General features: G+C 38.3%; 1 protein-coding gene across 2 annotated transcripts in view; it reads right to left on the minus strand.

The window, feature by feature from the left end:
• UNC5C (unc-5 netrin receptor C) overlaps positions 1–17,692 on the minus strand; it is a 393,784-nt gene that overhangs the window by 101,740 nt on the left and 274,352 nt on the right. For both annotated transcript variants that reach the window (XM_009448053.5, XM_526636.9), the window contains exon 4: positions 14,796–14,899. In XM_009448053.5, the coding sequence (XP_009446328.2) occupies positions 14,796–14,899 (104 nt within the window). The remainder of the gene's footprint in view (positions 1–14,795; positions 14,900–17,692) is intronic.

The following is a 17,692-nucleotide window of genomic DNA, read 5'->3' on the forward strand; positions in this document are numbered from 1 at the left end:
TGTTGAGTAAGACATCATTATGGTGTCTGCATTCCAATGGATAACTTCAAGTCAACAATTCTTTTTAAAGATGTCAAATGTTTATAATATACACAGACATGGTATCTTTTCCCACTATTTAATTTTTTGATAATATTTTTTAGATACCAACATAAAATGTGCATGGAGATATGTATTTTTTAAGTCTTTTAGGGATATGCTAGCAAAAATTTTAAAGAGCACTTCACAAAGGCATGAGAGGATAGTGGTTCTGTTACCAAGCAAGAAATTCTACCAGGGGAGAATGAGGAAGGCTGAGAACTGGGAAGACTAAAGAACAGGGTAATAGGAGTGGGATTTGGAGGTCAGTGAATGGAACTCTGCAAATATTTCTCCTGGATGCCTCTGCAGTTGTGTTTATGCTGCACTTTCACAGAAGGCCAGTGAGATTTTGCCAAAAGACACTCAAGTCTCAAGGCCGAAAGCCTAGAGATAGGACCCAGCTGTGCCATTCACTGAGTCTATGCTCTTCAGCAAGTCACTTAAAATCACTCAACCTTATTTTTCTACTTCTACAACAAGAAAAGTAATATCTGTCCTAACTTCCTCATAAGGTTCTTGTGAGGTTTGAAAAGGATGCTATATGTGAAAGCACTTTTGATGACTTCTGTATAACTCTGAGCTGGTGTTATGGTGATTTCTTCACATAGTAAATAATTTATTCTACAACATGTCCTTATTACTTTAAATAACTTACAAACTAAGATAAAAGTTTAGTAAACAGGGAAGAATGATATCTAGCATAAAATAAGAGATACTTAAAAATATTTGCAATGGACACATTTTCCATTAAATTCTGTCCTAAAGACACCATCTATTTATACATTTCCAGATGCTAGAACTCACAGTGTTCAGCATAACTGAACACTGTGGTTTGTTTCTTTCTCAGGCAACATGCTCTGGGGTCATGGATGCTGAGCAACAGTGTGATATAATTCTGTAAGGAACAATCTTCACATTGTGAGTCTTTATTCAACAATCAATGAAAGACCAACAAAAATAGGGTCATCCTACTTCAGCTGAAACGTGTTAGCAACTAGGAAAAAGGAGAAAGTTTATTCAGAAGACATGAACTTGAAGGTTTACATGCCACTCCGAAGACCATGCCCAATTGAAATCTTGCACTCAGAAATTCACTCACTGGTAACTTTCTAATATTTGTCCTCATAGGTTTGTTGAGACCCTGGGTCACCAACAAAGTACTCAATATTTTTGTAATTTTCCTTAATCTGAGCAGATGGCATATGTCTGTTTCAACAAACTTAATAGTCCAAAAGATATCAACTCCCCCAATGCTCTTTCTTTGAGTCTCAAGTAATCCAGAAACATGCCCGCATCTCTTCTAACCTAAAAACAAACCAACAACAAAATTAAGCCTGACACACCCACGCTCCCCAGCTATGCTTCAGACTTCTCTTTCCCTTAGTGGCTAAACTCCTTGAAAGAGTGAAATATTCCCAATCCCTCTCTATGCACCTGCTCATTCACTCTTCCATTTAGCCATGTCTGGATTCCTGATCCCCACTCTACTCAAACTTCACTTTCAAAGGTGATCAGTGGCCTTTCTTGTTGCTAAATCCAAAGGCATCTTCTCTTCTCTATGGCAAACAGCTCTACTGTCCCTCTGAAAAGCCTCCCTCTGCTGTCTTTCCTGCCACTTGATTATCTGTTCTTCTGCAAACCTCTTTCACTGGTCCTTTTATAACATCCAGCATTTTCATATAGTCCTTCTCAAGGATCTCCCTCTCATTTTCTCCTCCTTCTACTTTATATCATGGTGCTTTGTCCTGCATCAGAATCACCTGGGGAGCGCTTAAGCCATCCTGATGCCTGGGGCCCCACCTTTAAAGGTTCTTATTTAATTGGGCAGACAAAGGGCCCAAGAATCAGTGTAAAAACTCCTCAGGTGACCTCAATGTGCAGCCAGGTTTGAGAATGAGATATGCACTGGCTGAGTGACTTTATTCACTCTCAAGGCTGACAGTTCACAAATCATTATCTTCAGTCCCAACTTTTCTTAAGCTCTATTCATACTTCCAATTACTTTTTAGATAATTCCATCTGGATGCTCAACAAATACAAAAAAAACATAATAAGTGCTGAATATGATGTGATCGATTCACACCACAATAGGTGTGAATCCATCACAATATCTCCTCACATTGGCCTTCTCTCTATAAACTTTGTCCTCCAGTCTTATTCTTCTTCAATAATAAAGTTATTAATGGATGCTGGAGTTGAATTTCTCTTTTCCATTCAAAAATTTCTAAAAATTTTCATTATTTATGAAGTGTGTATAAATAATAACACACAACACAATGAAATGTGCTTTCTCTACTTTTAGAAAATTGATGAGATGGATGTGACACTTTTTAAATGAATGACTTCTCCCCAAATACATTTTTGCCTGGGGTTTATCTGATTAGCTTATGAAAATTATCAAATGAGATCACACAGACAATTTGTGTCATTTTAATGAACCAAATTTTGAAAACATACAGTCAAAAACACTTTTTTTTGTTATAAGGAAAACAGTGCTTTGGAGTCAGGCAGAGTTGGCTTTGAATCCCAGCCCTCCCACTAATTGAGCTTGCAGCCTTGCGCAGGCTATAAGCTCCCAGAATCATAATCTTCACCTGTACAAATGGAGGGTGCATCCCTCCTGGGGTTGTAGAGGGATTTAAATGAGATATGAAAAGCAAGCACCTGGAATTAGGAGACAGTTAATAAGTGTAATTTAATTGCCTCTTCCCTAGAACTAACTTGACCCTACACAAAGCTATACCTACCTAAATGTATTTTAAACAATGATGATTCAGTGCCCCTTAGTGTCTCTATTAAGAAGTACATGTACATATCTTCAAATTCATAATACCAAATTAATAATATCTTCCAAAAAAACACCTGAAAGAAATCTGACTTTCAATTTACCGCTGCACAGGACTACAGGTAGTGGTTTATGAGTCTTCATACATAAAACACTCCCAGTGAGGAAAGTGTCGTCTTATTTACAGCCTCAATCCCTGCTAGTGTATGTACAGAAGAGATGTCATATCTCTAGCCTTTCTACATGGGGACCAATTCCAGCTCTTGCAGTAGAAGGAGAAAGTGTTTAGAAATCTCTCCAACAGTGAGGTCATTCAATTCTACTGATGCCTTCAGTCTGGTACAGTGTTCTCAAAACACTAACATGATTTTATTAACGAATATGAATGATTCCTAATTTGATTACAATTTTTAGGACTAGAGCATATTGACAGTATATGGTATGTTCCCAGAAAAGGTGTATAAAACTGCCATCCCTACTTGTGTGCAGTGTGATTTAAGGAGCAACTTTTTATAGCTCCTAGACTCATGGTTTTACAGTTTCGCTGTTACTGCTATTTTATAATAGTCAGAACCATTGGCTGCCTAAGTCCTGTCAGGGAAAGAGAAGTTTTGTAGCAAAACATGGAGATCATTTTTCAATGGCTCAGGCTTCCATAATTGGTTTTGAGTAGCAACTCCAGCATTCAACAACCCTCATATTTCAAAAATGCTCTGTTACCTCTTTCCTAAATACTTTATTCTTCAGTTTAAATTTTTATTTATTTATAGTATCAGCAAAGACAGAGAAATATGGATTAAATTTTCCAGTGGATTATCCATTTATAGCTGGTCAGTAAATATGGGATAAGTTATAATCCAGTTTTATCTTGACTTTCCGTAGTCATTTTCTCACTTCCATTCACTCCCCTCTCATCTTTATTATTAAACATGATAAAAATGAAGTCACCAAAGACAGATTCCCATGTTCTTGTATTTAGAGTGTATATAATGGGACCCCATTTAGATAAGACAGTTATTTTCCAAACAATATTTATTTCCAATAATTTTTCTCATGGTTTGCTATCAAAAGTTTTAGAATTATAACTATGCTCATGTTTTACTATTAAAAAACAGAAGACAAATATCTGGGGCAAAGTGATATAATTTTAAAAAAGGACAACTATGGCCTCTCCCTCAGTGCTGCATTCTTCACAATGCTCTGGGCAGAAGGAATGTGTCCCAGGGTGATTCATATATTTGGGGGTTTCCTGGAATGTCTGACACTAGGAGTAGTAACCATAACTATTTTCCAATATATTTAATGTATTTTCTGAGTTGTTCCTTTTTAAAATAAGCAAATTAGTGTCACAGTAAGAAAAAAATTTATAATCTGACATTCAAGTCTTATATTGTTTCTAACAAGAGGGACAATATATTTGTAATCACAATAATATAGACATTATGATAACAAAGGATGATGTTGCACCTTTAGATGATACAAATACATAGCTGAATATCATTAAGCATTTAGGAATGTGAGCCATAGTCGGCAGAAAGTATAGACTTTTAATTCCAAATGAAACAAAAAGCTTTATCTTCTGATACACTTTGACTACCTTCAAGACGACTAATGTGTTGATTTTATAAGTGTCTTCCTTATACTTTTAGAATCAATACAAGCAGGCACTGCTTATATTATGAAATAATTGGACTATAACCCCATCTCTTTCTAAAGCCTTGCCAAGTATGGGATTCAAATGCCAGTAAATAACAATACAAAAAAAATCATTTTTTCCCCATCAATCAGAGTGCTCCAAAGTTCATATATCATGGAAACATATAAGTAGAAATTATAACAAATTATAATCTGATTCTGATTTACATGTTTATAACACCTTCAATATGATCCTGTAGGCTGAATTTTGTGATTTCTTTTTTTTTTTTTTTTTTTGTTTGAGACGGAGTTCTGCTCTGTAACCCAGGCTGGAGTGCAGTGGCGCGATCTCGGCTCACTGCAAGCTCCGCCTCCCAGGTTCACGCCATTCTTCTGCCTCAGCCTCCGGAGTAGCTGGGACTACAGGCGCCCGCAACCGCGCCCGGCTAATTTTTTGTATTTTTTTTAGTAGAGACGGGGTTTCACCGTGGTCTCGATCTCCTGACCTCGTGATCCACCCGCTCGGCCTCCCAAAGTGCTGGGATTACAGGCGTGAGCCACCGCGCCCGGCCTGTGATTTCTTTTAGTGTAACCTTTTACATAAACTTGACTTTTTGAGGGTTTCAAATACTTAAGAACTTGTTTATTTCTTTCGTTCAGGATAAATAAACAACATCCCTGCATTTTACCAAAAGGGCAATGTAATTTTTTGTTGTTGTTAAAAAGGAAGGAAAGACCAATTAAATTCTTTGCAGAGATACTTCGGAGATAGGTGGACTTTGGTCAGGACCATGCTAACAATGAGAGGTTCTCAGCTCCAAAAACCACTTTTGGCATCCTTTGCCCTTCTGATATACAAACTTGTTAACCCTATGATTGGTTAAGGAATTGTCTAATCATATATGTCAATAATAGAGAGCAAAACATCTTGCAGTTTTCTTATTATACTCTCCTGTGAAAGACAGATGTGTTGTGTCTAATTATTCACTGATTAGTATCGGGAGAAACATTAACATAATTGGCACATTTGTTCTAATTAACAGAGGGAAACTGCCACATGCCACCCAACATGAAAAGTGAGTCCAGCAACCATTAGCTAGAAAACTCCACGTCTATCAGAAAGGTTACTCTGTTAAACTCATACTGAGGCCCATCAAGTCAGAGCACAGGTTGAAAATGATGTAACAGAGTTGAGAACTGTGTGCACACCTAAAAGAATGGAGATTTAGCCTAGAATCCTTGTCTATAGGTACATTAATCAAACAAATGGGAAAAGCAATTATGGGGCTATTATCAAATGTACACTCAGCCAAGCCAAGCTTCTCCAAGGAGCATTAGCTAGTAGCTGGGAATCTGCCAAGTTTTACTGACTGGTTTGGAAGTGACAAATCTGACGTTTTTGTGTATTTGTTTGTTTTAACTTTGTCCTTTACACCAGAGCTTCTCAAACTGCATTTTAGAATCACATGGAGAGCTTTAAAAAATCTCGATAACCTGGCTATATATCATGTCTATTAAATCAGAATCTCTGGGTGGGATATAAGCATTGGTAGATTCTAACAATTCCCAGGTGATTCCACTGTGCCTCCACTTCTGAGAACCAGTACTGCAGAGTGGTTTTTTTTGTTTGTTTGTTTGTTTTCTGAGACAGGGTCTTGCTCTGTTACCCCAGCTGGAGTGCAGTGGTGTGATGACGGCTCACTGCAGCTGTGGCTTCGACCTCCCAGGCTCGAGTGATCCTCCCACCTCAGTTCCTGGAGTAGCACACACCGCCATGCCTGGCTAATTTTTATTTTTTTTATTTTTTATAGAGATGGGGTTCTCTTACATTGCCCAGGCTGGTCTTGAACTCCTAGGCTCGAGTGATCCCACTGCCTTGGCCTCCCAAACTGCTGAGATTACAGTTATGAGCCACTGTGCCTGGTGAAGACTGGTTTGATGATCTTGCTAAGATTTTCATTAAGAGTTCTGGGTCTGAGATTCTAAGCTCCCAGATCGTGTTGATGTAGATAATCTATGTACCACAGTTAGAATAGCAAGGCCTTGACAATTTTTTTTTTTTTTTAATGAGACCGAGTTTCACTCTTGTTGCCCAGGCTGGAGTACAATGGTGCAATCTCAGCTCACTGCAACCTCCGCCTCCTGGGTTCAAGTGATTCTCCTGCCTCAGCCTCCTGAGTAGCTAGGATTACAGGCATGCACCACCACGCCCGGCTAATTTTGTATTTTTTTTAGTAGAGATGAGATTTCACCATGTTGGTCAGGCTGGTCTCAAACTTTTGATCTCAGGTGATCCACCTGCCTCAGGCTCCCAAAGTGCTGGGATTACAGGTGCGAGCCCCTGTACCTGGCCAAGGCCTTGACAATTCTAAAAGATATTGATAGCTAATATTCTTCTGTAGACTTTCACAGGTAGGTTTGGCTCGAATTGCTCTGGAGTTTGAAATCCTAGTATTATTTTCTTATTTCTCCCACTGGTGAAAGGTATCTCACCTTCCCTTGTAGGTGCTTTAAACAATCAAAAAAGTTCTCTACTGTGGATAATTATGCTGGATGTTCTCTCTTGCTAAAAACCAGAGGCTACTTTGTAGATTTTTGCTTCTCAGTTTTGGAAAAAACAAGTATCCATTCACTTCTGTGTTGACCACTGTGAAATATACTTTGCACCTTTCAGTAGGTTTGCGGAAGTCTGTGTATTTTTGTGCTTTAAAAAAAATGTTGGTCTTTAAGCAAGCTGAAATTATATCTTTAGACAATGGTAAAAAAATATAGCCAAAGGATAAAAAATAGCAAGTGGAAACTAGTGGCATTTTGCTCAGTTGTTGTTACTTCTGTAAAGGAAAGGCATTTGCCAAGAAAGGGAATTTGTTTTCCTGCTGGGGAAACACTCTCTTAATTGCACATATGTCTAGCTTATTGCTTTTGAGGGTTGAACATACATAGGCCATATTGTAGAGGTGAACTTGTCTTGAAATCTGAAAACTTCTAAAACCTAAGTTCAACTATGAGGAGATAAAAGCATGTTGACAAATGAACTAATACCAACAACAACCAAATAAAATAAAATAACCAAAACCTAAAGTAAAATGACTATATATAATAACACCATCCAAGGGAACAAAATGTCATTGAAGTGTCCATAAAAGGCTAACTTTTCCAGGGCAAAAGGGCAACAAATTGACTAATTTGTAGCTAGTTCCTAACCAGTTTTTACTATAAACTTGCCTTTCAGGATAAGTAACTCTCAGCCTTTCTTCTTATTTACCAGTTAAAGGTGTTCAGGTCTATAGCTAAGTCTGACCATCTTTAGAAAAATACATGCTTTTTGCTCTCTCTGACTCCATAATGAGTTTATGATAGTGTGTGTAGGCATATAAAAATTATTGGAAGAAATCCCAAAGCAAGGGAACTTATTGAAGAAAAACCTTTTTTGAACAAATGAAGGCCAACAAAAATTTTTGAAAACCCTCCTGCTCTGTGACTATGGGCACCGGTTAGGTCTTTGCCTGCTGCTGAATCTCTACTGAGATAGAGACCCTGCTCGAACACAGCTGAGGTTTATTAACCATTGATCTTAGGTCATCTGAAAAAAGCTCATTCTGGTGGGTCTGCTGAACTTCCACATGGAACATTTCAGTTTCTTCTGAAAGACTAAATATTTTCTAAGATTTTCGTCATTAAATAAACCCATAAAGTTGTCCCTAAATCCATTCTTGCACTTCTAAAATCTATTTTCCATGCAGCAACCAGAATGATCTTTTAAAGGTGAACGTCAGGTCTCAACAATTCCTTAAAGTCTCCATTGGCTTTTCAGGCATTTAAAGAAAACTCCAAATCACTTACCGTCTCTGCAAGTCTGCGCCCTTGTTCCCTCTTTCCTGACTGAATGTCGTCCTGCCTTCCTCCTTGCTCACTGGGTCTCAGACACACTGGTCTCCTTTATAACCCTGTAACCAATCACCTCCTCCTGAGGGTACTTGTCCTTGTTGCTCCCATCACCTGGAGCTTTCTTACTCGGATCTTTTCAAGACTAGCTCCTTCCTTAGCTTCAGATCTCAGCTCCATTACCATCTCTTCAGATAGACTTTCCTTGAATTCTAAAGTCATCCTCAATCCCCAACAACCATCACCCTCTCTCATATGACCTTGTCTTATTTCCTTTAACTTGTAATTATCTGAAAATATCTCACTCATTTTTCTTACATTCTTGCTTATTGTTTTTCTCCTCGAGGGACTTAACTGACTCGTATTTCCTGCAACCAGAAAAATGTCTGGCACACCATGCATCTGCAGTAAATCTTTCTTATATAAGTGAATTGATGATTTTTAGAAATCTGCATTTTATACTATAGGCTTAAAGCAACCACTAAGTACATGCAAAAATCAAGCCACAGATGTATAATAAGTCAGATAAAATCTGTTATTTCTTTTGCTTTAAAATGGATGTTTATGTTGCTTAAACTTATTGCAATTTTAATTTGGCTTACAGTGTTTCTGGGCTTGTGGTGATCTCTGTGTATAACTATTAGAGGCAGATATCAGAAAAAAATATGGGATTTTTCCCATACTTTTTCACCCCAAAAAGTATGGGATGATCATCATAAGGAGGTGACTTTTGCGAATGTTGATTGGACCAAAGCAAAGCTTGAAGGCTGACTGCTAGTAAGGGAACCTAATACTTTTGAAAACCTGTCTTCAAGGCTGAGAATCATATCATAATCAAAACTCTGTCTTGTAGCTACACACGTGGTAGGAGAAAATTCCAATGGGTAATGACTGGGCACTGAAAGCAACATCTCCCTCCAAACCAGTATTCATATTCTTCTTTCCTCTCCAAACTCTTTTGCCTGAAAAGAGTGTAAAGCACCACTCTGGAGTCAATATAGCTGCATGGAAATTCATCAGTGTGAAGTTCCTATTATGGAAGAATGGCAAGGAAACGTGAAGGACTCATGAAACAAAGTGTTCAGCAGCCATATGAATACTCAATTAGATGGAGAGCCACCTGATGCTGCACATTTGGCGGCGCCTCCAGCTGCCACCAGTTTTCTGCCCTGTCAGTATCAGCTTAAAAAAATCTGTTCCCTGTTTATCACGACTATACTCAGTAAAATAATCTGTTCTGTTGCACCTCACCCCATATTTTCCCACTTGCTAATTAGAGATGCAAATGTTGATGAATAAGATGACAGTTTCTAAGCACAACTGGGTCAATAAGTTGAACATTGTGCCCTGTTCCTCCAATTAAATTCCTATGAGAAATAGCTCAATTATAATTAGAGAAGCAATTATCCCCTTGTTAAAGGTGAAACAAATCACAGGTTTTAGAGAAAAATTCAGCTTTGCTCCTTCTGCCATGCCAACAAATCTTGTGTCCATTGATGTTTTGATCCTAGTACTCTCCAAAAGAGATAATCTGATAAAGCATCTCTGAATATATTTCTGGCTCTCCGTGTGACAGTAACATTTTCTAGGCATAAAATAAAATGAGCAAAGAGGATTAATTTCATAGAGTGCTGCTATTATGCTAGTGGAATAACCCAGCACCAGTTCCATGGGTGTATTAATTTTCTTGCTTCTTCAGGGAGATGGGGGGAAGGTTTATCTGTTGAAAGAAAGGCAAACGCCTCACCAGAAATGGAAGAAAACAATCACATTTTTGGCTTGATCCTAACAAAAGTGTTATTAAAGGAAACACTGAGCTATATCATTTTAGAGTATTCCTGGGATTTGTTTTTCTTTCTTTCACCTGGTTTACTTGAAAATTTTAATATTATTATTGACACCTCCCTTATAGTCCTGGAACTCAAGTGTCTCCCACTCCCAGTGGCCTTGGTTCCTGGTGCTAGTGGTTTGGAACCTGCCCTCAGGGTTCAGACTGATGGAGTCTGTCATCCCACACCAAGATCTCTCAATAGGATTGCATCTTCAGGGACGAGAAACACCCTTTTTCTAGAGCTTTCCATCTCCTGAGGTGCTGCCTCCATGTCACATCCAGCAGGGCCTCTTTCTGTCATTTAGTTAAATATACTTAGAGAATCTGCTAAGTGACTTATAACCTGCTGGCATTAGAGATAAAACATGAACAAAAAACTTTTTGCTTCTTATTTCATCATGAGCTTGACAGGCAAGAAGAAGAGTAAACAGATAAATTTCAATACAATCAGTAGGCAGAGCTATATAAAATTGTGGCATGTGGGGGCTGCCATTTAGCCAGGTACACTGGTTCATCCATGCCAGGTATTCGATGTGGAAACAGTTCTGTATCTGTTGCTAAATTACTGAGTGTCCCTCACCCGCAGGCCCTGGCTGGCTCCCTGGGATTTCTGGATACCCTGTGACCCGGTGGCTAAAGGGTTATATCTGATATAGCGCTAGGCCCCCAAGAGTCTGCTCTAGTGCTAAGGAAGCCATGCAGTTATTAAATATTTGGAATAAAATCCCCAGATATAAAGAAAGGACTTTAGGGAGAACAGAGGAAGGAGCAGCCAAGTCTAGAGTTCTGAAACTCTTGTGCTTCATCCCTAGGGTCCTCTGTTTTCTTATAGGAAAGGGCTTAAAGAAGTATAAGGAGTCCTCAGTTGGCCTCTTCCTCCTCTGAGACTTACTTTGTCACACTCTTTCCCTGGGCTCTGAAAAGAAGACCTACAAAGAGTAGCCTCAGGCTAAATTTCCTCTTTGGGAGAAAATATAAGGGCTGGTCTAGTGTCCTGAGTCGATAAGGACTGAATGAACAATAGTAGCTTTAAAGATCAGGGTAAGGGGCCAGGCGTGGTAGCTCACACCTGTAATCCCAGCACTTTGAGAGGCTGAGGCAAGCAGATCACTTAAGGCATGGAGTTTGAGATCAGCCTGGCCAACATAGTGAAACCCCGTCTCTACTAAAAATACAAAAACTAGCCATGCGTGGTGATGTGCGCCTGTAATTCCAGCTACCCAGAAGGCTGAGGCATGAGAATTGCTTGAACCCGGGAGGTGGAGGTTGCAGTGAGCCAAGATCATGCCACTGCACTCCAGCCTGGATGACAGAGCAAGACTCCGTGTCAAACAAAACAACACAAAACAAAACAAAACAAAACATCAGGGTAAGGGCAGCAGTATACCATGACTTGCTATAAATAGTTTCATTAACCAATTATTTGGTAGTGTTGTTGAAAGAGCATTTCCTTATTTTAAAGCTCACAATATTGTCTTCATTTGTAGCGTGTGTGGACTCCAGCCAAAGCAACTGACTGGAGAACATAGGAGAGAATCTTGGTGACAGAAGCTTCCCCTCTGCATACCCCACAGTGCCAAGAAGAGGGGCAAGGTACTCAGTAAGAATTTTGAATTTAAGAGGTTGAGTTTGGTCTTGTGTGAATTAAAAAATTATAATATAACAATAGTACCAATGTTTCTTGAGTGCTTTTGACATGTTCTAAGTGATTTGCCTATATTATCTCATTTAAACCTCACAACCACATTCTGCAAAGACACTATTATTATCTCCCCTTTAAGGTTGAGGATACTTTGGTTCACAGTATTTAAATACTTTGGCCAAAGTAAAAAATGGTGATGTTTGGGTTTGAACCTGGAATTCTGTAAGAAAATGAGAAAACATTCTATGGTGGAGATTATAGGATGCCAAAATAGGGAAGAAGTAAAACGTTATTACCTTAGAAATGCCTGTGCCATTATTTGTACCCAAAGTGGTATATCAAAACTAAGACTAGAGTTCTTGAAAAACTTATTGATTTGGAGAGAAGAGGAATTACTGCTTCCTGATATTCTGCAAATAATGTACCTGACTACTTCCTCAATAGAACTAGCCATATGCTTATACAACAAAGATCAATTGAAACAATCAGCCATATGTTCATTGAACATATTTTGCCTGACTCTTTCTTGGAATCATTTGCCTTGGAGACAAAAGGAGCACAAATCCAGTCTGGCCTCATCTCCCAACGACTGATCTAATTATTACAAAACACATGAGTTTTACCTGCTGGTTTTCCTTTAAGATCAATATTTCACTTTATCCTATTTTTATGCTTGAAGATTCTTTAAACAAATAAATGAAATATTAAATAATGAATGCATTTATATTAGAAGGGAAATGGTCATATAATCCTTTAACTCACTAAGTTACCTTTCATCCCTTTCTTTTTTAATTTATCTGCTCCTCTTGAGCAAATGGCAGTTGTAATATGTCATGTTAAGGTATTCATTAGTTTTCTGATCTTGGTGATTTTAACAGTGTTGAAAAGAATCTACACAGGAATTTATTAGCCTGCTCTTGAGCATGTATGTTTGATCTCTCTTCTGACTTTAAAAAATGAAAAAGAAATGCATATTAAATATAGATCTTTGAATGTCAAATGGGTATATGATTTTTGAGCTTGCCAAGTTTTAATTGGTCTCTTCCCTAGTGATGATACAAATAGAATTCACAGCCAATTAGTTTGCAGTCATGAATCTTTACTCCTTGACAAAGTGAACTACTTTGTCAAGGAGACTGAAAAAAATGAAGAAATTACTAAGATCTCCCCCCACCTAAAGTCTTTGCAAGGATCAGTTACCTTTTAGAAGCCCTGAGCAAAAATGATGCCACGGATACCCATGTTGCTCATGATCTGTTTTGGGTTTTAAGGTGGTTTCATGGAGGAGGTGTGCATTACAATTTTAGAAATACCATTAAGAAGACATATGCACTATTGTCATTATCAAAATGAAGTATTGAATAGAGAAGAGTTTTCTCCTTCCTAGTCGTATTAAATCATACCGTGTCTTAGTGCTGCGAGATAAGGTTTTGATGCTGTTGAATGAAATAGCTACTATCAAGCAAAATCTCTGATACAATTGGCATGAGATACCAAATTAAGGCAAAAAAGAAACTCTCTTTCAAAGTAAAAAAAAAGGAATTTCATTAAAATTTCCTTTGAGTTCTTTGCATTGACTCATAGAGATATGAATGGCTGTGATAGAAAAATGGGGTTATTTCATAAGGACTCTGCTTAAATTTTCAATTAATTAATTATTATTATTACTATTAAAAGAACAATCAGATGTTTGAGTTTGTTGTCAGGGGACCAGCTAACTACTTGACCCCATCTTTACTTCTTGAAAAAAATTGAAAACTATGAGAAATAAAATAGTAAGTACATTATTAATTATTAGTTGCTTTATGGACTATGTTGAAAGTCTCAATAGTATTATTTTTCCCTTTCAGAGATAGGCACAACTGCAGGGCTTAATTTTTAAAAATTCATATACATCGAATCCATATATAAGTCCCAATTGCAACAACTGAAATATGCCTCTTTCAACACATACAATAGAGAGTAAAACTTTCAAATGACTCAGTGTAGTTTGGAGGCCAACAAGGACCACCACCAAACTGGCAGCTATGCCACTTGTCAAATTGATGTGTGCTTGGACTTGTAGGACATGGGGTCAGTTAGGGCAATAGTGTCAGATGCATATAAGGATGTCTCCTAATAATCATTTAAAGGGTAACCTGTTTTTAGAGTTTAGGATTCATTTGTTAACAAAGGAAAGACACAGTATTAGTTTTCTTCAACAGTGTGATCTAAGATGATGGTGAGTGCTTGCAATCTCTTCTGGGTCACAGAGTCCTCTTCCCCAAAGAGAGATATTTTCAAAGGACATGGTATTGTGTGTTGCTAATGAAAAGTCATGGTATGCATCTGATTTGTAATACTTCATTAGCAACCAATAGGTGTTGTTCTAGCAGAAACAAAAAGTGGAAAATGTAGGACTTGATGGAAAGTTTATAGGATGAAACTCATTGACACCTGTTACTCCTAAAACGTGTTTTTATGCAAGGTGTGTGGGCATGGCTTTTAGGTATGTCTATGACTTCATCATGGAATGGAAAATACATATGTAAGGTGCACAGGCTCACAGACACAGAAAAACCCACTCTCTTCTTACACTCACATTTTTCGCATATCAGCAAGAACAATAATAAAATTGATGGCACATTGTTAAGTCATACCATCTCTCTCTATGATAAGTGCCAGACAAAATAAAGCAGTATTTCTGATTTTTTGAAAGAGAATGACAAAACTAAACCAAGCTGCCTGTGGCTTTGTCCAATGGGGCATTCTAATTGACTCCCAAGTCATTAATCAGTTCCCAATCAATCTATTTTGCCAGCAGCAGGCAGTTAGGACTCTATTACCAACCATTCATCATGCCATACCCTAATTCACTGCACCATTAGCCATGGATTAGGCCTCTGTTAGAATAACTTAGTGCCAATTGCTAAATGCAAAGAATTGTTGTTATTCACCTCAGCCACTGGGATCCCTTCAGGTGGTCGACACTGGAGTAAGACTTCCTGTTCCAAAGACACTTCCTTTCCTAGGGGTTCCTGCTCAAATGTCTTCCGTAGATCTGGAACGTAAAAGTGACAAAATACATGTCAAAATTAAACAACATCTTCTCATTTACAGAGAGTACAAAAAATTTTCTGGCTTAGTATTTTATCTGTGCTTTTTTTTTCTTTCTTTTTTCTTTTTTTTTTTGAGACAGGGTCTCACTCCGTGTCCCAGGCTGGAGTACAGTGGTGTGATCACAGCTCACTGTAGTTTTGAACTCCTGGGCTCAAGCGATCCTCCTGCCTCAGCCTTCTGAGTGGCTGGGACTACAGGTGCCTGCTAGCGTGCTTGGCTATTTTTTTAAAAAAATTTTTTGTAGAGATAGAGTCTCACTATGTTTCCCAGGTTGGTCTCAAACTCCTGACTTCAAGTGATCCTCCCACCTCAGCCTCCCAAAGTGCTGGGTCTACAGGTGTGAGCCGTGGTGCCTGGACCTGCATTTTTGTTTAACCACATGTTGTTGGCACTTTACTATAATCTGGTGACTATATTATGTGGAATAAATTGTGAAATTCAGAGGCTATGAACTGTTCCTACTTTAAACTTCAATGGAAGCCTTTGGCAGTCCCTATTTTAACAATTAATAAAGTTCATTAATTGCTTTTTGTTAGGATTTTTTGATCATCAATTATGATCACAGTTTTAAATCAAAAGAACCCCATTCTCTTGATTCTTATGCCTACAGATTCCCTCATGTATATACATATTTTCCTCTTTTCTCACAATGGATACTACTGAAGCTCCAGTAACTCTGGAATCTTTTGATTAATACTCTAAGTGAGTTTCCATTTCAAAGTGGAAAACAGAATGCTGGAATCTATAAGGAAGAAACATAACTTCTTCAGGTGTCTCAAGTACAAGACAGAGAAAAGAGAATTGAGAACAGTCCCAAGATATCACTACATTTAATCATATGGCCATTCTTTAATTAGAAGACTAGTCACTTCTGCTCAAATATCCCAGGCATCTAATTATGTATTTATATAGATATAGTTGATACAGGAGTATGCAGCTGAGTTTTACAAACTGTTGTTAGATGGGCACAAAAATGTTAGAAGCCAGTTTGTCATTTTAAACACATCAGAGGCACATACTTCAAGAGATAGGTTTAACTAAATCATCCCTGAATACCATATAATTATTTTGTTTTAATGGTTTGGCTTTAAACTCTATATACATTTAGTCTAATTTCTAAAGTTAGAAAATTAATTTAGTCATAGAACTTTGAAGCAGCATTTTTTTAAAAAGCCTACAAAAATTTTATTTCACGCACGTACAGTTCAGTTCCTTTCATTAAAGAGTTATTAGAATTTTACCCAGTGAATTTTAATAAAAAATTAATGCCTCTGTTCTGTTATCCCAGGTCCCTGATAAAGACATAAGAATCTGAAAGCAGCATTGCAGTGGATTGAACTAGCGAGTGGAAACCTGAAGACTCTAGAGCAGTGGTCCCTAACCTTTTTGACACTAGGGACTGGTTTCATGGCAGATAATTTTTCCACTGACTGCTGGGGCAGGGCATGGGGGGGATGGCTTTGGGATGAAACTGTTCCACCTCAGATCATCAGACATTAGTTTGATTCTCATAAGAAGTGTGCAACCTAGATCCTTCGCATCTGTAGTTCACATAGGGTTCATGCTCCCGTGAGAATCTAATGCCGCCACTGATCTGACAGGAGGCAGGGCTCAGGTGTTAATGCTCACTAGCCTGCTCACCTCCTGCTGTGCGACCAGCTCCTAACAGACCACGGACCAGTACCAGTTCTCAGCCCAGGGGTTGTGACCCCTGCTCGCAAGGTATATCCCTAATAGAGCTCTACCAGAAAGCACCTGGAAAAAAATGCGCTGAGAAAGGACTGCATTGTTAACACATTTGCCATATTGTTGAATTTCTCAGCAGAAGAAAACCGTCAAGATTATAAAGGTTGTGAGAAAATTATAGATCTATGAGGGTCTGAGGCAAGACAAGAGACCTCCAAATGTGATAGAATTTCTATCAGAAAAATGCTTCTAATTTGATTGTCAAGACATTGAATATATCGTAGAAATGAACATTTGGGGCTGGGCACAGTGGCTTATGCCTGTAATCCCAGTACTTTGGGAGGCCAAGGCAGTTGAATCACCTGAGGTCAGGAGTTTGAGACCAGCCTGGTCAACATGGTGAAACCCAGTCTCTACTAAAAATACAAAAATTAGCTTGGCATGGTGGCGTGGGCCTGTAGTCCTAGCTACTCGGGAAGCTGAGGCATAAGAATTGCTTGAACCCAGGAGGCGGAGTTTGCAGCGAGCCAAGATTGCACCACTGTACTCCAGCCTGGGTGAAAGAGTGAGACCCCATAACAACAACAACAACAACAACAACAACAACAACAACAACAACAAGAAATGAACATTTGGAATCCACAGAGTTATCATAACTTTAAAGTTATCTAAACCATGTCATTATCTTACTTCCAAAAAACATGTTGACCAAATTACCTGGAGCCTCACAGCATAATAATCAATGGCTGCCTTAGAACCTGCTGATACGGATTTTCTACATTTTGCCACCCCACACATCCCCCTGACATCTCTTTTGGTTAATTCATACTCTTCCAATGGAAACATTAAGAATTTTCTCTTCTGATGTGGTGGCTTCTCTTGTTTTTTTGATCTGCACTGAGATAAAATTTGATGAAACACCAGATACCAATAAAAAGAGCAGCAGTGAATATCATTTATGAGCTTCAATGTTCTTGACAAGGTATATCTTGTTTGTAAAACATGATTCTGAGAAACTTCTGCCTGATGTGGGGTTGGGCAAAGAGAC

The sequence above is a fragment of the Pan troglodytes genome, chromosome 3, assembly GCF_028858775.2.
Source record: "Pan troglodytes isolate AG18354 chromosome 3, NHGRI_mPanTro3-v2.0_pri, whole genome shotgun sequence".
Classification (NCBI taxonomy): domain Eukaryota; kingdom Metazoa; phylum Chordata; class Mammalia; order Primates; family Hominidae; genus Pan; species Pan troglodytes.